Source organism: Haemorhous mexicanus, chromosome 28, assembly GCF_027477595.1.
Source record: "Haemorhous mexicanus isolate bHaeMex1 chromosome 28, bHaeMex1.pri, whole genome shotgun sequence".
Classification (NCBI taxonomy): Eukaryota; Metazoa; Chordata; class Aves; order Passeriformes; family Fringillidae; genus Haemorhous; species Haemorhous mexicanus.
This window is the reverse complement of record NC_082368.1, coordinates 2,969,302-2,991,657: the sequence shown is the minus strand read 5'-3', so window position 1 is coordinate 2,991,657 and position 22,356 is coordinate 2,969,302. Positions and strand designations below refer to the sequence as shown.

Here is a 22,356-nt window from a genome sequence, read left to right as displayed (position 1 = left end):
GGCAAAGTGTAGGGGAACATGAGGCACCTTGCCAGAATATTCCTTGTGTGTCTGCCAGATGTGGGATCAGTGTGAGAGCCAGCAGGGTCTGCAGGGGAGCTGGGGACAGTTCAAATATCACAAAAGGGGGGTGGCTCAATGCTCTTCTGTCTGCCCATGGCTCAGCAGTCCTTGCTCCTGGCTGTGAGCTCCTCCTCAGTCTGGCCAATCTTCAGCCCTGAGGCTTTCTGGAACGGTGTCAAAAATGACAAAAAGCAGTACAGTAACAAAAAACCCCAAAGCAATAAAAACTCCCCACAAAACCCCAAACCAAACAGGAAACCACACAGGCACACTGACACTGCACACCCACTGCTGACACCTGGGGATAAAAAGCAGCACTAAAATAAAAGGATTAGGGTTATGTTAGAGCAAGAGTGGTAAAGTGTAGGGGAACATGAGGTACCTTGCCAAAATATTCCTTGTGTGTCTGCCAGATGTGGGATCAGTGTGAGAGCCAGCAGGGTCTGCAGGGGAGCTGGGGACAGTTCAAATATCACAAAAGGGGGGTGGCTCAATGCTCTTCTGTCTGCCCATGGCTCAGCAATCCTTGCTCCTGGCTGTGAGCTCCTCCTCAGTCTGGCCACTCTTCAGCCCTGAGGCTTTCTGGAACGGTGTCACCTTGTTGTATTTGCTGGGAATGCCCCAGTGAAGGCAGGAATGATGAATCAGGCAGCCCCAACTCTGGGAATGATTTGATCTGACTCCAAGGCTTTGGAATGCTGAATGCTGTTTTTATTAAACCATGTTATATTACATTGTACTGTATCTGTACTACAAAGAATCCTGAAGAAAACTCGTGACTGTCTCCCAAGTCAGGACACAGCTTGGACCTGCTGGGCTAATTAACATAAACAATTACTGTGTTTACAGGGAATGCCCCAATGAAGGCAGGGATGATGCATCTGACTCCATGTTCTCAGAAGGCTAATTTATTATGTTATAATACTATATTATATTAAAAAATACTATACTGTACTAAAGGATACAGAAAGGATACTTACCAAAGGCTAAAAAGATAATAATGAAAACTGGTGACTCTCTCCAGAGTCTGACACAGCCTGGCCCTGATTGGCCAAAGAGTGAAAACAACTCACAGCAGAATGCAATGGAACAATCACCTGTGGGTGAACAATCTCCACACACATTCCAAAGGAGCAAAACACAGAGAAGCAAATGAGATAAGAATTGTTTTCCTTTTCTCTGAGGCTTCTCAGCTTCCCAGGAGAAAAATCCTGGGCAAAGGGATTTTTTCAGAGAATGTGAATGCCACATCTCCTGAGTCACGAGAGAGCCCAGTTTCAAGTCCCACACCCAGGGATCCCCCTGATGGGCGCCATAAAACAGTGTTCCTCAAGAGCTGCAGCCCCTGTGACCTGTGCTCCCTTCTCCCATCACAGCTTTGTTTTGCTGGTGCCTGGCTTGGGACTCCTTGCCTTGCACAGGAGACTGGACTGGACTGCAAACACGTGCTAACAGTGCCTATAGGCAACTTTATTTCCACAACTAAATCAATTTCAGCATTTGTGTGCATGCAGAGGAGGAAGATGGGCAGGACAGAGGACACCTTTGACCCTGAGGCTGCCTTTGGATCAGCAGGCACTGCCCCAGTGTGAAGTGGTCATGGTCCACTGCAGCCTGCACTGGATCTTGTTCATCCTGCTGCTCCTGTCTTGTTCCCCATGAGGCTCTGCAGCATCTCATGCACCTGAATTAAGAACCGCTGCAGTATCTGGTACGGATGTGGAGAAGGCATGAGAGGTTGTACTGGCATTAGCTCCTCAGAGGAATTTGAGGTCCAGGCTAGCTCTGGCATGGCTGTTCCAGTTGGGTACTGGTGAGTACTGGCTGTAGTATTGCAGCCTGCCTCTGTTGGTGTTGGCTCTGGCTCCTCAGAGGGGGGTGAGCTGAAGGTTGGCTCTGGCGTTGGAGTCTCTGTTTCAGCTGGCTGTGGGCATGGAGTGAGACTAGAGCAGCCTGATTCTGTTGGTGTTGGCTCTGGCTGCTCGAGAGGGGTTGAGATGCAGGCTGGCTCTGGTGCTGAAGTGGCTGTTACAGGTGGGCACATGCCCATCTGGATCAGGATCCAGTTGTAGAAGTACTGAGTGGAGGTGTAGACTCCCGGCCGTTTCGTTTTGGCACAGCCCTTTCCCCAGCTGGTCACTCCAACCAGCCAGAAGTAGCTGGCACGGTTATCTTTGCACACCAGAGGCCCTCCACTGTCACCCTGCAACAGAGGAAAGAGGATTAGGGTGCTGTTGGGTGGCTGCTCTTGTAAGAGCCTGAATGAGAGATGCAGGACTCCAGGTGGCTCTCCAAAATGCAGTTTATTCCATCCAAGGTGTCCCAGCAGTCCAGGGTTGTGGGTGACAGAGCTGTGCCTACAGCTGTCAGCTCCAGCTGCAGGCAGGCCTGGACACCCTGAGTTTAGGTTACGAATCCATTCTATACTTTGCTTTGCTGAGCATCTTCATAGAGCAGAACCAATCTATCCCTTAACTTTTATCTATGGCCTATCATAACTACTGTAATTACCACATTCATGTTACTGTTCTCCAGTCACTCACACTCAGTACATTACAGTTTAAGCTAGAAGTTGTTTTTTAGCTTTCTTGCAGTAGAAAATTCTGAGACCTTTTTTCTACTTGCAACATCAGCAGGCTTGTTTGCCTGTGCTCTCTTTCTGCTTGGTAAAAACATCTTCTTGTTTGGGGTGGGTTTATCCTTTGCCCTAAGTCATAAAACCCCCTTCTAACTACCACACCCTTTGCCTCCTTGGTTATCCAGCAAGACTGGCTCAGCAATTCTTTTCTTCTATATCAAAACTTGCTTCCATCTCTATTCCTTCATCAGACTCTACATTCCAAAATCTTTCTGCTAAGCACACATATCTGTGAGACTTTCCTGTCAAACTTTCATCCTTCCCAACAGGCTCTCAGCACTAGAGGCTTGCTTTTCTCTTGCAGCCCCTGCCCAGCTGTGTTCATGGCTCAGGTACTGGAGTCTCCAGAACTCCAGGAGTCTCCAGAACCTCAGCTGGGATCAGGGTGGGTGTCTGTTAAGGCCCCCTCTTGTATCTGCACAGTGATCCTGGATGGGAAGAGCATGGATGATCCAGAATCTGCACCTCTGGGCTGCTGAGAACACTGGATGGGCTTTCTGGGCAGAGGGGCAGGCCTGGGGAACACGGGCAAGGAAACTCCAGCAGTGGAGGAAAAGTGATTTGCCAGGCAAGGCCCATGGTGACAGGGTACCTCTACTGCTGGGGCTGGCTGGCTCCCAGTGTTAGTGTTCAGGAACACAGAATGATTCCATGCAGGTGCTTTGATTTAGAGCTCTGGGTGTCAGGGGCACAGACCCAAATCTGACTCCCCCATGGGTTTGGGGTGAACATGTTTTATATTCTATCCTTATATAACTTACATAATAATTATTAAACTGACATTGTTCTATTGTATCCATTGATTCCATCCAAGCATGGCTTTCCTGTGATCCCCCTCAAACCCTTGAACAAAGATTCTCATGATTAAACAATAATTATATCTAATCACATCTAACAATTATATCACTTATCATATACTGGTTACACAGGTGCAGTTTCACATGATCCAGCAAACACAAGGCCTAACACTTCCCAGGGCCTACTAAGCCTAGCTTTCTTCCTAAATCCCTGAATTTTCTATGATTTTAAAATCTCTTACTATCACTGTGAAAAATGCCAATCACTTGTTTCTAAAATTTTAAAAAGTTTAATGATTATAAAATGGTTATAGAAATAGTAATAAAAATTTGAACAATTGAGATTAGGACAATATGAGACAATAGAAACAAAGAGTTACAGACAGTCCAAGTAACTTTTCTGGGCAAAATAAGCCCGAAAAAGGACCCACATTAACAGAGGCTTAACCCTTAAAAGCAACAGCCTGTTGCATATTTATACACCTCATCCATGATGCATAAATTCCATTCAAACACAGGATTCTGTGTGGGCAGGGTCAGCTTCTTCCTCTGAATCCTGAGGTGTCCTCAGGGCTGAGTGAGGCGGGAAGAAGTTCGTTTCTCCTGATAATGGAGCAATAAATTCTCTTTTAAAGATTTAGGTGTCCTGTGGCTGCTATCTGGTGTGAGTACCTCATTCCTTTCTTTAAAAAAATATCCCACATACATAGTTTCTATTTTAACATTATGTTATAAACTGAAACTCTATTTAACACCCTACTTGAGAAAATTAACACAGCATCACTTTCTAACACAACACATCTAATATTCATTCGAATATTTGCCAAAAGCCAATCATAAAATGGGCATTTGTCCCACTCAGAGAGGTGCAGTCCTACCTGGCAGGTGTCCATGGCACCCCGTGGGTAGCCAGCACACAGGTTGTGGGTGTGGATGGCCCCCGCGTACCAGCGGCTGCTGTTGACCAGCCGCACGTCCAGGAGACGGACCTTGGCTTCCTGCAGGACATCACTCGGAGCCTGGGCTGGGAGCACAGCAAGGAGTGAGCACCCAGCAGCTCCCTGCCTCTTCCACTGCCCTGTCTGGGGGTGAAGTCATTCCCCAGGGCTTGGCTTTGCCTCTGGAGCAGCTGTTGCAGGGCTGTACCCTGTAGGAATGTGCCCTCTGTTGAAGTGACAAAACTCTCCTTTGTCTCCTTAAAATGGAAATAAGCCCACAAGTTTCTCTCCTCAATTACGTGAAAAGGCATCTCATAGGACCTGGGGGACTTCACCTCAAACTTTAGGATAGCCATTTGGACAGAAGCAAAAAAGTCCTGCCTGAGCAATTTACTAGAAAAAGAAGAGAACAAAGAAACCAATGGCTTTTTTGAGGTGTTTTACCAGGGGCAGGAGGGCCTCTTGCACCTGGCTTGGTTTTTATCTGTAAAGAGTTTTTTTATTTTGCCTTTTATTAAAACCTTTTTGTTTCCAACACTACCACAGAAGCCATCCTGCTGATTTTATGCCTTCTAAGGTAGCTGAGCTATCTTGGGTGTGAAATAGGTCTCCAAGAGCTTATGAGACCTGGAGTAGGAAAGGCATTTTGTGCTGTTCTTGTGAGCCAGCAAAGGTTTCCTGAAGATAAGGAAAGCCCTGTATCTCTCCCGAGGAAGACACCAAGGCTGTCACCATGGAGATGTGATGAAGGAGAGAAAGTTAAAAGATAGGGACTCTAGCTGGCTCACAGAGTGACGTGGCTCCTTGGTCACCTACTGAGAGCTTTGTTTCTTTGTTATGACCAATGGGCAGTGAATGTGCCTGTTAGGTAAATGTAAACATCCCGAAAAACTATAAAAGCAACATGTTGGTTTGATAAATCCCTCTAGTGCACCTTTCTGATGGAGTCTTGGTGTCACACTCTATAGCGACAGCCTGGCTCGAGGAGAATCACATTTCACTGCCCTTCCTGCCCTTGGGGAGCAGGCCAGGCACAGCTCTCCAGAGGCTTAAATCCTACAGCCTGACTTTGGTCTCTGCTGGGTGGAAGCCCAGCTAGTTCCTCCCAGGGTGTGCCCAGCCCACCCTCGGGTCCCTCTTTGGGAGCTCACCTTTAGCACTGGCACCACCCCAGCCAGGAATGTAGTAGGTTTTCTGCCTTTGGGGAGCAGACCAGATACACCTCTCCAGAGGCATACAACATCCTACAGCCTGACTTTGGTCTCTGCTGTGTGGAAGCCCAGCCAGTTCCCCCCAGGGTGTGCCCAGCCCACCCTCCGGTCCCTCTTTGGGAGCTCACCTTTAGCACTGGCACCACCCCAGCCAGCGATGTAGCAGCTTTTCTGCCTTCCTGCCCTTGGGGAGCAGACCAGGCACAGCTCTCCAGAGGCATAAGCCTGACTTTGGTCTCTGCTGGGTGGAAGCCCAGCCAGTTCCTCGCAGGGTGTGCCCAGCCCACCCTCAGGTCCCTTTTTGGGAGCTCACCTTTAGCACTGGCAGCACCCAGCCAGCGATGTAGCAGCTTTTCTGCCTTTCTGCCTTTGGGGAGCAGACCAGGCACACCTCTCCAGAGGCATACAACATCCTACAGCCTGACTTTGGTCTCTGCTGGGTGGAAGCCCAGCCAGTTCCCCCCAGGGTGTGCCCAGCCCACCCTCAGGTCCCTCTTTGGGAGCTCACCTTTAGCACTGGCACCACTCCAGCCAGCGATGTAGCAGCTTTTCTGCCTTTCTGCCTTTGGGGAGCAGACCAGGCACACCTCTCCAGAGGCATAAGCCTGACTTTGGTCTCTGCTGGGTGGAAGCCCAGCCAGTTCCCCCCAGGGTGTGCCCAGCCCACGCTCAGGTCCCTCTTTGGGAGCTCACCTTTAGCACTGGCACCACCCCAGCCAGCGATGTAGCAGCTTTTCTGCCTTTGGGGAGCAGACCAGGCACACCTCTCCAGAGGCATACAACATCCTACAGCCTGACTTTGGTCTCTGCTGTGTGGAAGCCCAGCCAGTTCCCCCCAGGGTGTGCCCAGCCCACCCTCAGGTCCCTTTTTGGGAGCTCACCTTCAGCACTGGCACCACCCCAGCCAGCGATGTAGCAGCTTTTCAGCTCGGACACGGTGAGCGAGGCGTTGGGCACGCAGGCGAGCTGCACGTAGTCACTGCACTCCACGGGCTGGTCCAGCTCCAGGAGGGCAATGTCATTCTGCTGGGAGTCAGCCGTGTACTCCTGGTGGGCCAGCAGCCTCTTGACGTGGCGCACCTGAGCCTCGGGGCCCAGGTGGCTCAGCTGGGTGGCCCCGATCAGCACGCGCCACTTGGTGACGTTCCTGCAGGGCAGAGACAGGGCTGAGAGGGGGCAGAGCTGGGTGCTCTTGGTGCCTTGGGATTTTTGTGGTTTTCATCTCTTTGTAATCCTGCATGTAACAGATGATATGTATAAATTCGTGCTGAGGCTGCAGTAATCTCACCTGATGAAAATCCTGGCATAACAAAGGAGGGTTTGGTGTGAGGAAAATTAATCCACAAACACCCGAGGTTTATGTCCAAAAAGGAGGCAGAGGAGTCCTTTGACTTTATTCGAATAAAGGGAGAGGCCATGGGGCATTCCCCTGGGGTCTCTACAATTTTTGGAGGACACAGCCTCCCTTTTTATCCCAATTTCCTTTCTCTCTTTCCCCATTGGCTGAGGTACTTGAGAGTTCAGACTCCCTGATACGCCTGATACTGAAGATTTCCCAAAGATTTCCCTGTAATGTATAACCCTCCCTTTTAATTTTTAATACTTATGGAATTTGGGTTTTTTTTTTCCCCATTAGCTGAGGTACTTGAGAGGTACAGACTTCCTGATACCAGAGATTTCCTTCTGATGGAAAGACTCTGGAAAGAGTCAGGAGTTTTCATTATTATCTTTTAGCCTTCTGTAAGCATCCTTTCTGTATTCTTTAGTATAGTATAGCATTCTTAAATATAATATAGTATCATACAGTAAATGATATAGCTATATTCTTTAATACAATATAGTATCAGAAAATAATAAATTAGCCTTCTGAGAACATGGAGTCAGATTCATCATTCTTTCCTTCATCAGGGCACCCCGCAAATACAATATTTTAGGTTTTATATTTTTCATCTATTTGTAATCCTGCAGTTCTTTCCTGTATAACTCTAAACTCCACACACAGTGTGAGCTGCTGCTTTCCCATTTTGGGCAGACAAAATTCCTCTCCAGGCCTGGCAATCAAGGACACCTCACTGCCTTAGGCCCCAAGACATGTGAACAAAAGTGAGTTGGGGGAGCAAACTGGGGGTAAATGATTTCATAACCTGAAGCTGTAACTGGAAGATCAACCCCCAATATGCAAATGGACCAAACTTATAAAAGTGTGAAAACCTGTGACCCCATGGTCCATTTTTCAGTGTGACATGGGGGGGGGGGGCTTTGTCTGTCCAAAATGTACCTGAAGGCCCTTAATAAATATAAATAATAATAATATAAATATATTAACTAAATATATAAATATGAATATAAATATGTACATATAATATAAATATAAATACAATAAAGAATAAATATAATCCCTTTTTATCCCTTTTCTGGCTGTTTTTAGGTAGTCCCTAAAGGCATCACTGTGGCAGCTCAGCATTTTCCTGCCTTCTGAGCAGGGAAGGCGTGTGGCTGCCTTGGCATGCCTTAGGCTCCAGGAATGCCACTCTGGAGGCTCCTGGGCAGCAGTGGCACTAGCCCAGCCTTCTGATGGGCTCTGCAGTGCCAAGGCACTGGGCCCGCTGCAAGGAAACAGGAGGGGAGCAGTGTGTGGTGCTGCAGGCTGGGCAGCTGTTGGTGTGGTGAGGATACCCTCATGCCTTCCTTGCTCCTTGTTGCCTTGTGATTTCAGGGTTTACCTCAGAACCTCGGGTCCCTCCCCTGATAATTCCCTCCCAGGTGTGTCAGTCCCCTCTCCTTTCCTCTCCCAGCGCTGTCAGTCCTGGCATTCCAGAAGGGCATTGAGTGATTGGCAGATTCAAAGGATGCCCTCTACCCTGGGGGCATTGGGCCATCCAGGTGTCCTTTGTCCCTTAAGACCTCCCCTCCTGTACCTGGTTGGTGGCTCCCTACCCCTTCCCTGCCCCTCTCCCCATGGTTAAAAGGAAGAGCAACCATGCAGTCAGGAAGTTCTGTTGGAGCTGTTGCTGGGTTCAGAGGCCTGTGGGCCAGAATAAAGCTCTGGATCCAAACCCTCCATCAGAACTGACTCCTTTCCTTCACCATCGCCTTAAAGCTTCTCTGCCAGAGGTAAACCTGAGGAGCAGACCCTGTTATGGGGGGAAGCTCCATCCCACAGCCACCAGAGCTCCTGCATGCCTGGACTTGTCTCCACGTGCCCAGCTGCAGCACCCAGCCAGCCAAAAGTGTCTCTGGGGTGAAATACCACAGTGCTGCTATTTGGTTCAGCAGCAAGGGCCCCACAAGCTCAGGCACGTCCTGTCCAGCTGTATTGGCAATATTCCAATAGCTCCTCCTTACCTGGCCTGGAGGAAGCAGTGGGCTGCTGTGAGGACCCACTGTGGGCTGATGAGGGACCCTCCACACGTGTGGCCTGTGCCAATTTTCCTGGGGTCCTGGATGCTGACAATCCAGGGCCAGGCCCCTGGCATGGCGCCTGTGCCAGCCATGATTCTGTAGTCAGCAGTTATGGAGCTGAAGTCAGAAGCCATGGGCCGTTGCCCACAGGTCCCTCTGGAAGCACAAAGTCATGAGAGTGATCAAGTTCTGGAATGCTCTGTCTGGGGGGGGTGGTGGAGTCACCATCCCTGGAGGTGTTTAACAAAGCCTGGATTGGCTCTGGGTGCCAGGGTTGAGTGGAGAAGATGTTGGGGCTGGGCTGGACTTGATGATCTTGAAGGTCTCTTCCAACCCAGTGATTCTGTGATTTCCCCCAGCTCTGCTGGGGAAACACATCTGGGGAAACACTCTGCTGGCTGCCATCCCTGGAGGTGTTGAACACAGCCTGGATTGGCACTGGGTTTAGTGGAGAAGATGTTGGGGCTGGGTTGGACTCGATGGTCTCGGAGGTCTCTTCCAACCTGGTCATTCTGTTCTGTTCTTTGAGCTCACACCATTCCCACAAGGTCATCTCCTCTGGAGTGCTCACCAGGACAAGAGGACACAGCCTCCAGCTGGGCCAGGGGGAGTTTAGGCTGGGCATCAGGAAAAAATCCTTCACAGAAGGAGTGCCTGGGCACTGGAATGTGCTGCCAGGGAGGGGGCACAGCCCTGGAGGTGTTTAAACAAGGCTGGATTGGCTCTGGGTGCCAGGGTTGGGTTGAGGTGTCAGGGAACAGGTTGGACTCGATGATCTTGAAGGTCTGTTCCAGCCCAGTGATTCTGTAAATTCTGGGAATTCTGTGATTACTGCCCTGCCCAGGAGCTGCTGCTGCTCCTGCTGGTTCCATCTGCCCCCTCCCACACGGGGTTTGGGCTGTGACAATGGGGGAGAAGCCCCCTCCCAGAGCCTGGGGCCCTACCTGCAGTTGTCCCAGGTGCCATGTGCAGGTGTGTACACAGCCAGCAGGATGAGGAGGTGCAGCAGGCTCATCACTGCCCACTGAAAGAAACAAAAGCTTGTCTCTTCCAGGGCAGCCTCTGAGCCGAGTGCCTGCAGCAGCTGCATTGCCCCCGGCACCTGCAGCCCTGGGGCTGATGTCACAGAGTGGGTGGTTCCAGGTTCTGGGCACGGTGGCTTCAGAGGGCAGGGAAAGGCCACAGCCTCAGGGAACCACAGAATGGTTTGGGCTGGGAGGGACCTTGAAGGTCATGCAAGGCAAACGGGGTCCTGTTCCTGCAAAACGACACCATGGGGAGAAAAATCTGGCACAAAGGGAAAGTCACTCCAAAGGCTCCCCAAAGGGAGCAGAGGGACACCTGGGTTCTCCTGAGGGAGCAGAGGGACACCCAGGTTACCCCAAAGGAGCAGAGGACACAGGAGCAGAGGGACACCCAGGTACCCCCAAGGGAGCAGAGGGACACTTGTGTTCCACAATGGAGCAGAGAGACACCCAGGTACCCCCAAGAGAACAGAGGGACACCCAGGTTCTCCTGAGGGAGCAGAGGGACACCCAGGTTCCTCAAAGAGAGCAGAGGGACACCCAGGTTCCCTAGGGGGAGCAGAGGGACACCCAGGTTGTCCCAAAGGAGCAGAAGGACACCCAGGTTCCCTAGGGGGAGCAGAGGGACACCCAGGCTCTTCCTCAGGGAGCACAGGGACACCCAGGTTCCCCTAAGGGAGCAGAGGTACACCCAGGTTCATCAAGGGGAGCAGAGGGACACCCAGGTTCATCAAAAGGAGCACAGGGACACCCAGGTTTCCCTAAGGGAGCAGAGGGACACCCAGGTACCCCCAAGGGAACAAAGGCTCACCCAGGTTCTCCCTTTTTTAGGTAGCAATCAGGATCCAAATTCTGTTTTGTTTAAGGCTGTCAGGAGCCTTTCAGTGCCCTTACCTTGATTTTTATCTAAATCTGCAGTGGTTTGGATGAGGCATCAAAATAAAGTGCAGAAACCTTCCTGCCCTGCAGCTGCAGCTTCCCCCCAGCTCAGAGGGAGCAGAATAAACCTTGGCTGGAGCAGTTTTGTTACAGAGCCCATCACCTGGACCCTCTGCAGCCTGGGGAAAATCCCAGTCCTTGGCCACATGGACACAACAGCCACAATACAGGAGAGAGTTTTCTGCTATGGTCTTTGTCAATCCCTTCTTTATTTTCTGCTTTCTGCAAAATGTCCTTGAGACCTTTAATTTCTGCATTCCTTGTGTCCAATTTCAGCAATGAATCTCTCTCTCTCTTCAGACTTTGTTTATTGAGGCATGCCAAGGTTAGTTCAGCAAAACTTTAGGGTGTCAGTAATTTTTCCAGTAATTTTTCCAAACTTTGTTCCCAAAGTTAAAAGTTAATTAAAATGAATTAAAATTAGCTTTAAATTTTTAAACTAAAAGCTGTCATGCCCCTCCTATGAGCAGGGGACAGGCAGTGGTCACAGTTGCCATGATTAATGAGAGAATTACACATTTCTTCTTTCTAAGGCATAGCAGCATATGACAAACTTTGCTAAAGGCTGCCTAAAAGTGGTTTAAAACTAACACACTGCTTGTGCTTAATGTACTGGCTATGATTAATTAAAACAATTATTTTAAATTTAATAAAATTAATTAAAATTAGTTTTAAATTTTTAAAGTAAAAGTTGTCATGCCCCCCCTATGAGCAGGGGGTCAGAAGTCATCCAGGTCATCCAGGCAGGGGTCACAAGTGCCACTATTAATGAGAGAACTACACATTTCTTCTTTCTTAGGCATAGCAGCATATGACAAACTTGGGAGAACAGAGGACATCTAAACTACAATAACATGACATCACTAAAGCTTTTTTAATATTCACACAATAGTTATCTTTTAATTGCAAGACCATGAAAAATGCCAATCACTTGTTTTTAAAATTTTAAAAAGTTTAATGATTATAAAATGGTTATAAAAATAGAAATATAATTAGAGTAATAATAATTTGGACAATTTGGATTAGGATAATATGAACAATAAGAACAAAGTTACAGACAGTCTGGGTACCATTTCTGGGCAAAATTAGCCCGAAAAAGGACCCACATTAACAGAGGGTTAACCCTTAAAAGCAACAGCCTGTTGCATATTCATACACCTCATCCATGATGCATAAATTCCATTCAAACACAGGATTCTGTCTGGGCAGGGTCAGCTTCTTCCTCTGAATCCTGAGGTGTTTTCAGGGCTGAGCAAGCTGGGAAGAACTCGATAAAAGAGCAATAAATTCTCTTTCTTTGAAGGATTCAGGTGTCCTGTGGCTGCTATCTCACTGCAAGTCCTTTCTTTAAAAAAAGTATCCTACATAGCATGGTTTCTATTTTAACATTTTGTTATAACCTAAAACTACATTTAACACACTACTTAAGAGAATTAATACAGCATCACTTTCTGACATAACACATCTAATATTAATTTGAATATTTGCCAAAAGCCAATCATAAAATACACATTTTTCACAAGTGCCAATCTTGGATCCTGATCTGAGGCTGCTGTGGGGCTTGCAGGGAAAAAGGACAATTATTGCCTAGTGGGAAGTGAGAAGAAAAACCTAATTGCTAAATTAACACAAATGGAAATGGAGTTTGTGGTGGTGCTGTGGTGGTTCTGGCCCCTCCTGCCTGTGCCTCAGACTCTCCCAGCAGGAGGGTGTTTGGTGGGCCCTGATCTCCAAAAACCCATCCTTGCTTTTGTGGCCTTGTGACAGAACTTGGTGAAACTTGGTGGCCCAGGCTGGGCAGGGGCCAAAGCAGCCAGTTCAAGTAGGGGTGATGCCTTTTGGGCTACCTTAACACAGAGGCCAGACAAAATTAGGGAATAAAAAGTGGTTCTATTTATTGAAGGGCCTTCAGACACACATTGGGCAGATGAAGTTTCCCCGGGTGTTACACCCAAAAATGAACCACGGGTCATGGATTTTTATATTTTTTAAGTTTGGTCCATTTGCATATTGGGGGTTGATCTTCCAGTTACATGTTCAGGTAATGAAGTCATTTACCCCCAGTTTGCTCCCCCAACTCACTTTTGTTCCCATCTCTGGGGCCTGAGGCAGTGAGGTGTCCTTGATTGCCAGGCCTGGAGAGGAATTGTTGTGTCTGCCCAGAATGGGAAAGCAGCAGCTCACACTGTGTGTGGAGTTTAGAGTTATACAGGAAAGAACTGCAGGATTACAAATAGATGAAAAATATAAAAGCTAAAATCCTAAGGCATCAGGGGTGAATAGCAGCCAGCTGCCTCCTTGGAGCATGAGGAACTGCTCAGAACTCCAGAGCATGGCCCAAAACCACGTGGAAGTGCAGCAGGAATAAAACTGCCTCCAGCTGTCCTGGGTGGGAATCTGGCTAAAGCTGGGTCTGATCAAACCCAGCCTGACCAAGCCTGGAGGAAGGAGTCAATGTGAAGCTGCTGAAAAGCTGCCCAGGAGAGGGCCTGGCAGCCAAATTCACCCAGCTCAGGCTCTGCAGGGTCCCTTTGGTGGTGCTGGTCCAGGTCAGCCTGGGGGTGCCTTGAGGGCAGATAAAACTCACTGGAAATGACCCCGTGAGAGCCTTGGGTGCTTTCCCAGTGGAACAGACATCCCCAGTGACCTGTGCCAGGCAGAGCTGTGACCAGGCTTGTGCCAGCTCTGGCAGACCTGTGCTTGTTCAGCTCTGAGGTTTGGGGAAGGAGTGGCAGCTCCTTCCAATGAACCTTCCTCTTCATCAGCAGCACAGGGGAGTCCCAGTGACTTCCCCCACCAGAGGAGCCAGGTGGGTTCCTGTGCCAGGAGCCATGTGGCCTCAAGGGGACACAGCCCTGTGTGGCCCTGTGTCACAGAGGGGCAGAGATGTGGCCCCTCTGCAGCGATTGTGACCTCACCTGCCCCATGCTGGGGATCCTGAAGGCAGGCTAATGGAAGAGCTGGCCTTCAGGATAACTCAGCCTCTTCCTTTGCTACTCATGTGCCTGCCTTTTAAACAAATTTATTGTTTACTGTCCTCCTCAACTTTCATCCTCTCCAAGGTAATTATGATTTGACTCTTGAGATAGATCACAGAGGAAGGAGATGAAGGATAAAAGTCTAGGCTGGTTACACCCTGCAGGCTGCCCAGATGAGGCCAGGCTAGAGCTCTTATTTGCTGATTCTCTTTACTATAGCCTAGGATAGGTAAGTAGGGGGTGTCTGTACTCTGAGGGGCTGGGCTCAGCCCAGAGTGGCACAAAGCCCACCCTGGCTGCTGCAGAGGGGGTGAGACAGAAAAAGGAGAGCAGCAAAGGCAGTAGTTAAGTTAGTGGCTGAAAGCTGGCCACAGCTGCAGGGGAGGTGGGAAAGCCAGAGAGCTCTGCTGTTGATGCTGTGTCAGAGAAGGGAACAGGCACTGGAGCCTTCAGAGGGGCCTTTGAACCTCCTGTGAGCTGGGGCTCTGCCACTGAGCCCAGGGTGTGAGCCTGCAGTTCAGCAGCTGGCTCTGAGGCACCCCAAGCACCACTGAAACTCTGGATAGCAAATGCTGTTCTATTGGTTGTATTTATTTGGAGTTTTTATACTTTTGATGAGCTACAGTAGTTTCTTTGCAATCAGGTGATGGGATTGACACAGATCTCTCAATGCTGGAGCATGTCCTGATGTCCTTGGTCATCCAGAGCTTTGCCCTCTGTTCCTGAGAGAGGCAATGGCCACAACAGGGAACGATTTCTGTGAGTAACAGCTCCACAGGCAGGTTTGGACCTTGTGAATCCCCACAGACACCTGACATGACTGGTGGTCAGACCCCAAAATGATGTGCTCACAACCCAGAGTGAGCTCTGGGATGTTTCCTGAGAGCAGCCAGACTGGCCCAGGTGTTTATGATTAGTCACAAAACACCTTTTGTCTCTCCTTTGTCACTATGTACAAGACCTTGAAACATCATTTCTCACAGAGAGCTCTGACATCCTTGAGTTACCTTTTGTGTTCAGTTTCTTGTTTTCAATAAATTACAATAAATTACAATCAGGGAAATCTTGACCTGATAATCCAGTCTGCAACTCTGGTGAGAAAGGAAGGTACCCTGGGGCCCAGAAATCAGAGCTGGGGTTTGTTGGACTCTTGGCAAAGTGAGCAGGGGCGTGGGAATGTTCCTCACTCGGGGTCACCAAATGTGGTGGAGTTTGCAGGGGTCCCAGGACGAGGGAAGAGATGAGAATCCTGACTCCATGTTTCAGAAGGCTGATTTATTATTTTATGATATAGATTATATTAAAAGAAAATTATATACTAAAACTATACTAAAGAATAAAAGAAAGGATTTAATCAGAAGGCTAGCAAGGAATAGAAAAGGATAATAATAAAATCTTGTGACTGCTGACAGCCTCGACACAGCTGGCTGTCATTGGTCACCAAGTAAAAAGAATTTCACATGCTGGGTAAACAATTCTCCAAATCACATTCCAAAGCAGCAAAACATGGAGAAGCTGAAGCTTCCCAGCTTCTCAGGAGAAAACATCCTGGCAAAAGGATTTTTCATAGAATATGTCTGTGACAAAGGGGAGCAGAGTTTTCCAAAGAGTTTTCCAAATTTCAAAGGCAGGGCTAGGCTTCTCCTGATGCTGAGTTGAAGGTTTGAGCTGGTTGTGCTGACTGCTTGTGTGGAGAGCTGAAAGTTTAAATATGCTTTTGTTCCTCATCTCATCCTTGAGTTACCTTTTGTGTTCAGTTTCTTGTTTTCAATCAATTACAATAAATTACAATCAGAGAAATCTTGACCTGATAATCCAGTCTACAACTCTGGTGAGAAAGGAAGGTACCCTGGGGCCCAGAAATCAAAGCTGGGGTTTGTTGGACTCTTGACAAAGTGAGAAGGGGAGCAGAGTTTTCCAAAGCAGTAAATTTCAAAGGCAGGACTAGGCTTCCCCTGATGCTGAATTGGAGGTTTGAGCTGGTTGTCCTGTGTGGAGAGCTCAAGGTTTAAATATGCTTTAGTTCCTCATCTCATCTCTTTCCAAATGGAATTTCTCTGCAGTCATTGCTGAGGGAATAGCTCCTCCAAAAAGGATCCTCTTTCCACCAGAGAAGATCTGCATGGTCTGGCAGCAGAGGCAGCGTGCTGGGGCTGGGCTCTTCAACGTGGGCAACACCTGCTTCCTCAACTCTGTGCTGCAGTGCTTGACCTACACCCCCCCACTGGCCAACTACCTGCTGTCCCGAGAGCACAGCCGGGCCTGTGAGTGCTTGTGGGAGCATCCCCTGAAAATCTGTCAGTCAAACCCCAAAGAATCCCAGAACCTGGAATTAGATTTATGGACAATGTGGTGGTACCAGTTGTGGGTTTCTCTGGGTCTGGACTGAAGGCACTTGAGACAGTAATTCGTGTTCAGACTCAGGTGTTTATTATTTCTTATCAGTAAAACAGTCTCACTGCTGTGAGTTGGGCAGCTTTTCATTAGAAGGCACAAAATGGCCAGCAATCTCTTGTTCCAAGGGCTTTTAAGACTAAACTATCCAATTAAGAACTGACACCTAGATTGTTTTCCCTTTTAACCCAATAACTGATCCCAAAGAGCTGCAATGGGGACTTTTCTGCCCAATTACAAAATGCCACCCAAACCCATGGAGAAGGAGGAAGAAGCATGAAGAAGAAACCCAGGACAAACCCTGTGCCCTCCACCTTGCTTCCATCCACAACACACTAAAAATCCCAAAACCTCAATTTCTCACCCAGTGACACACCCACACTGCTCTCTATAATCTATTTCACACTTTTGTGGATTCCAGTCTATCTTGAACTCTGGAAAACTTTCTCCATGAATGAGGCTCAAAGTCAGGGCACCTCTGGGGGTCAGGGCACCCCAGAGCAGACAGAGAAATATTCCCTGGGTGCTCAGGGTTTCCACAGGAGCACAGCAGCCCTTTGTCAGCCCCATGAGTTAATGTTCTTTGAGCACTGAAGCCTAGAAGCCACTTCTCCTACCCAGCTGTCTTACCCTTCATGAAGACACCTCTTTGTAACTCCATGTCTTCATTCCTGCAAGTTAAACCCTCTTGGCTTATTGCACAGAAAACTGTCAGCTTAGCATCTCTTTTAAGAACATTTTCTAAAATGCCCTGGGATTGCTGGAATGAAATCCCTCTTTCTAAAATGTCCTGGTATGGTGTTGTGAGGTCTCCAGGACGAGGTGAGAGATGAGAATTTGACTACAAGTTCTCAGAAGGCTGATTTATTATTTTATGATATGATATGATATTATATTAAAAGAAATGCTCTGCTAAAACTATATCATAGAAAGAGAAAGGAGACATCAGAAGGCTAGAAAGGAATGAATCATAACAACCCGTGACTGATCAGAGTCCAACACAGCTGGACTGGTATTGGTCATTAAATTAAAACAATTCACATGTTGGGTAAACAGTTCTCCAAATCACATTCCAAAGCAGCAAAACAAGGAGAAGCTGAAGCTTCCCAGCTTCTCAGGAGAAAAGATCCTGGTGAAGGGATTTTCCATAAAATATCCTGGTGACACCCTGGGATCGCTGGGACACTGGGAGGAGTGGAGCATTGCACTGGGGTGGGAGTGGAAGAGGAGGAGTATCCCACTGCTGTGGATATTTTGCCAACCTCAGACCTTCCCTGTGTCCCTCTCCAGGTCACCAGCAAGGTTTCTGCATGATGTGCATCATGGAAGCCCACGTGAACAAGGCCTTGCACTCCCCTGTCAGTGCCATCCTGCCTTTGGCTGTCCTCAAGGTTTTCAGACGTAAGTCATGCCAGGTGCTTTGACAGGTTTCCTTCCCTCCTTGTATGAGGGAACCACAAACTCCTTCTTTCTTAGGCATAGGAGAGCATTTCCAGCCTGGCAGGGAGGAGGATGCCCATGATTTCCTGTGCTGTACTGTCAATGCCATGCAGAGAGCTTGTCTGAGTGCAAGCAATGAGTAAGCACAAGCAAATTACCCTGACAACATCCTGAGCCCTCTGGGCTGCTTGATGTGCTCCCATCAAGGGAGAGCCTGACCCCTGGGCTTTCAGGCCAAGCATAACTCCTGGAGGAGATAATGCTCTGTCTTAACACTTGTTTCCAGCTTGGACCTCTCTTCTCAATCCACTACCATTGTCTATCAGATATTTGGGGGCTTTCTGAGATCCAGAGGTATGTTTCCACAACTCTTACTCTCTTTGGCATTGCCTGTGCCCTTCTGTCTGCCTGTGCCTGACACTTGGTCCTGGGACTGGTGGGGCAGGTGCAATGTGTAACTGGGCAATGCCAGTCAGCTTCCAACACTTGGAACTTTCCTTCCAGTCACCTGTTTCAGCTGTGAAGCCATTTCTGACTCCTATGAGGCCTTCCTGGATGTTCCTTTGGATATCAAAGTAAGAGGCTTTGCAGTTGTGCTTCAAGACATTCCTGAGGCCCCTGCAGCTTTCCAGAGCCAACACATTTGTCTTAAAAATGCACACAAGAGATCTTGGTGGTGGGTAGGAAGGGGAACGGAGAGGCTGTGGCACTGGTCTCTCTGTAGGTGCTGTTTTTAAGCTGGACAAGCAGCATCATCCTCTCTGCACCCTTGATGTATCCTCATCCTTGTTCCCTTTGCCCTCCCACCACACCTGTCTGCCCAGGCTGATGGGTTGCATTGTTTGCACCACTGGTGCCCCTGCACAGTGGCATTAGTTTAAGTGAGCAGTGGTACAGGGAGGGAGCCCTTGATGGCTCCAGGAGCTGCTGGGACACAGGGAAATGCTCAGCATCACACCCTGTTCCTGCCTCCTTCTGTACAGGGTCATGGTGGGTCTCTTCAGCATCAGCCACAGGGGTTTTCCTGTCAGCTCCTGGGAAATGTTTGGGGTGAAGGCATTTCCTGCAGCTCAGCGTGCTCACTTCTCACTCCTCCAGGCAGCCTCATCCCTCACTGCAGCTCTGGAGGAATTTGTGACACCTGAGCACCTGGATGGTGATAACTGCTTTAAATGTGACAAGTAAGATGATTACTGAGAACATTTCAACACAAAATCCTGTCTGAGGGGGCTGCATGTCCTTGAGCAGAAGTCATCTTCTCGTGGGGGTTTCCTGCACACACATGAGGTGCAGCTCTTTTAGAACATGGCAGTGAACAGCAGTAGAACAGCAAAAGCTGTGTGAGACAGGAGAGGTTTCCTGGCCACTGTGGTGTTTGTGAGGTCCCCAAGGTCAGGGAAGAGATGAGGAATCTGACTCCATGTTCTCAGAAGGCTGATTTATTATTTTATCATATTATATTATATTAAAGAATGCTATGCTAAAACTATATTAAAGAAATAGAAAGGATACATCAGAAGGCTTAACAAGAATGAATAATAAAAACCCATGATTGACTCAGAATCCAACACAGCTGATGGTAATTGGTCATTATTTAAAAACATGGAACCAATCAAAGATGCACCTGTTGGTGAGCAATCTCCAGCCACTTTCCAGAGCAACCAGATAATTATTGTTTACATTTCTCTCTGAGGCTTCTCAGCTTCCCAGGAGAAGAAATCCTGGGCAAAGAGGATTTTTTCAGAAAATATCATGGTGGCATGGCCACCTTGGGGGAAGACTGGGTGCATTTCAGCACAGCACTGGGCTCTGTGCTTTGTTTCAAGGTGTAAGAAGAATGTTGCTGCCTCCAAGAGGTTCACAGTGCATCGTGCACCCAAGATCCTCACGGTGTGCCTGAAAAGGTTTGACTGCTTCACCGGTGGGAAGATCAGCAAGGTGTGTACACAGCTGGTGTGCAGCTTTCTCTTCCTGGAGCAGGTTTCCTGGAGCTTGGCACAAGCCACTCATGTTGGGTTAGTCCTGTTCCCCTCTGGGGAGAGTGTTACTGTCAGGGTGGACGTGACACACACACACACGTGACCAGGGTTTAAGAAGAAAAAAAGTTTTTATTTTGCATGTTTTCCAGCTTATATACTCTTAATAGAGTGTGATTTTAAGTCATTAATTATATCACAATAACTTATTGTATTCATTGGTGCAAAGCAATTAGTGTAAATATAATTGGCAAAAGTTTTACAGAAATTTAATAAAACACATATACACATTTACTTACACACATAGCCTAACTTACAAAAATTTTCATGTATCTTTTCTAATCTGTTTCCATGCTAACAACCTTGTCTTCTTCCTTGCTATAAATACACTCAAAAATCATCAGTTGTTATTTTTTTCTATTAACTCAGCTTTGCTTGCAAGCCAGCTGTCAAACCCCTCCATAGGAGAGAAAAATTCCCTTGGGAAGACAGGCAAGCTCTTTTCTCCAAGAGCTGCTTTGGCCAAGAACAATTTCCTGCCACCCAAACTATGTTGCTTTATGGAAAACCAGCTGTTCATGAGCCCCTAAAGATGTATTCACACACCTGTGGTCCCTGGACGTGGCAGGCTGTCCTGTGTCACAGGTCAGGGTCACTTCTGAGCCCTGCTGGTGTCCCTGCAGGTTGTGGAGTACCCTGAGTACCTGGACCTTCGTCCCTACATGTCCCAGGCAGATGGAGAACCCCTCCCCTACTCCTTGTATGCTGTCCTGGTGCACAGTGGGGTCAGCTGCCATGGAGGACACTATTTCTGCTACACAAAGGTAAGAATTTCCTTCCCTCCCAGTGGGGAAAATGTGCTGGGGGAGATAAACTTTCCTGTCAGGTTTTGGGGCAGAAGGTCTCCTTGGGGCTGGGCTGGTATTGTATTTGTGTTGCCCCAGATGAGGGAAGGAATGATGAATCTGACTCCATGTTCTCAGAAGGCTGATTTATTATTTTATGATACTATATTATATTAAAGAATGCTGTACTATGCTATACTAAAGAATAGAGAAAGGATACAGACTGAAGGCTAAAAGATAATAATGAAAACTCCAGACACTTTCCAGAGCCCCGACACAGCTTGGCCCTAATTGGCCAATGAGTCAAAACAATTCACATGAAACCAATGAAACAATCACCTGTGGGTAAACAATCTCCAAACACACTCCAAAGGAGCAAAACACAGGAGAAGTAAATCAGATAATTATTGTTTTCCTTTTTCTCTGAGGTTTCTCAGTTTCCCAGGAGAAAAATCGTGGGCAAAGGGATTTTTCCAGAAAATGTGAATGCCACAGTCTGGATTTGTTTATACATGCTCTTTGTTTGGTAGTTTTCTGCCTGTGTTTTTGGAGAGAAACCATGCAGAGGTCCTTGCCTGTCACCATGATATTTTCTGAAAAATCCCTTCACCAGGATTTCTTCTCCTGGGAAGCTGAGAGGCCTCAGAAAAGAATGAAAACAATAATTATCTGATTGCTTGGGAATGTGGCTGGAGATTGTTTACCAAGAGGTTTGATTGGTTCCATGTGAATTGTTTTTAATTAATGACCAATGACAGCCAGCTGTGTCAGGCTCTGACTCAGTCACGAGTTTTTATTATTCATTCTTGTTAAGCCTTCTGATGTCTCCTTTCTCTTTGTTTAGGATAGTTTTAGTAGATAATGTAATGTAATATAATGTAATATGATATAACAATAAATCGGCCTTCTGAGAACATGGAGTCAGCTTCTCATCTCTCCCCTCGTCCTGGGCACCTCACAACACCACACTGCCTTTTTTTCCCTTTTTGCCCAGGCCAGCAATGGGCTGTGGTACCAGATGGATGATGAGTCTGTGGAGCTCCGTTGCATTGACACAGCTCTCAGGCAGCAAGCCTACCTGCTGTTCTATGCCAGGTGATAACCAGGATTCTGATCTGTTCAGGACATGTTTCCTTTTCCCTGCTGATTGTTTTGCTTCTCCTACTCCAGAGTGTTTGTCTCACTGAATGCAATCACTGCCTGCATCATTCAGTGCTGTGAAATCTGTGCTACCCCATGTCTGCCAACCTGCTATTTGTCTGCTCTCTGATGCTGGAATTATGTAGAGAAGAGCAAGAGAACTTAAAGGGGCCTGCCAGGAAGGATGGGGAGGGACTCTTTTGTCAGGGAGGGCTGGACAGGATGAAGGCTGTCAGTTTTCAGCTGACCCAGGGCAGGTTTACATTAAATATTAGGAAGAAATCCTTCAGGGTAAGGGTGGTGAGGCACTGGAAGAGGCTGCCCCATCCCTGGTAGAGTTCAAGGCCAGGTTGGACAGGGCTTGGAGACACCTGGTCTGCTGTTTATATGACGGGGGGTGGAACAGAACAAAATGAGTTTTAAGGTGCCTTCCAACCCAAACAAGTCTGTGAATTTATGAAAAGGAGGCTGTAGAAGGTACAAAAAAATGAGGTTTTGCTGGGACAGGAGCAGACTAGGTGGGAAGACTCTAGCTGAAATTTCCATTAGTGCCCTTGGTTAAGTCTTCTC

At 47.9% G+C, this 22,356-nt stretch overlaps 1 protein-coding gene across 1 annotated transcript; it reads right to left on the bottom strand.

The window, feature by feature from the left end:
* Positions 1–161: 161 nt before the first annotated feature.
* Positions 162–10,064, bottom strand: LOC132339077 (acrosin-like). Its single transcript, XM_059869117.1, has 6 exons — positions 9,994–10,064; positions 8,993–9,205; positions 6,529–6,794; positions 4,377–4,522; positions 2,096–2,266; positions 162–227 (listed from the first exon to the last, which is right to left on the bottom strand). The coding sequence occupies exons 1-6, from the start codon at positions 10,062–10,064 to the stop codon at positions 162–164; spliced, it is 933 nt and encodes a 310-aa protein (XP_059725100.1).
* Between the last annotated feature and the right edge of the window lie 12,292 nt (positions 10,065–22,356).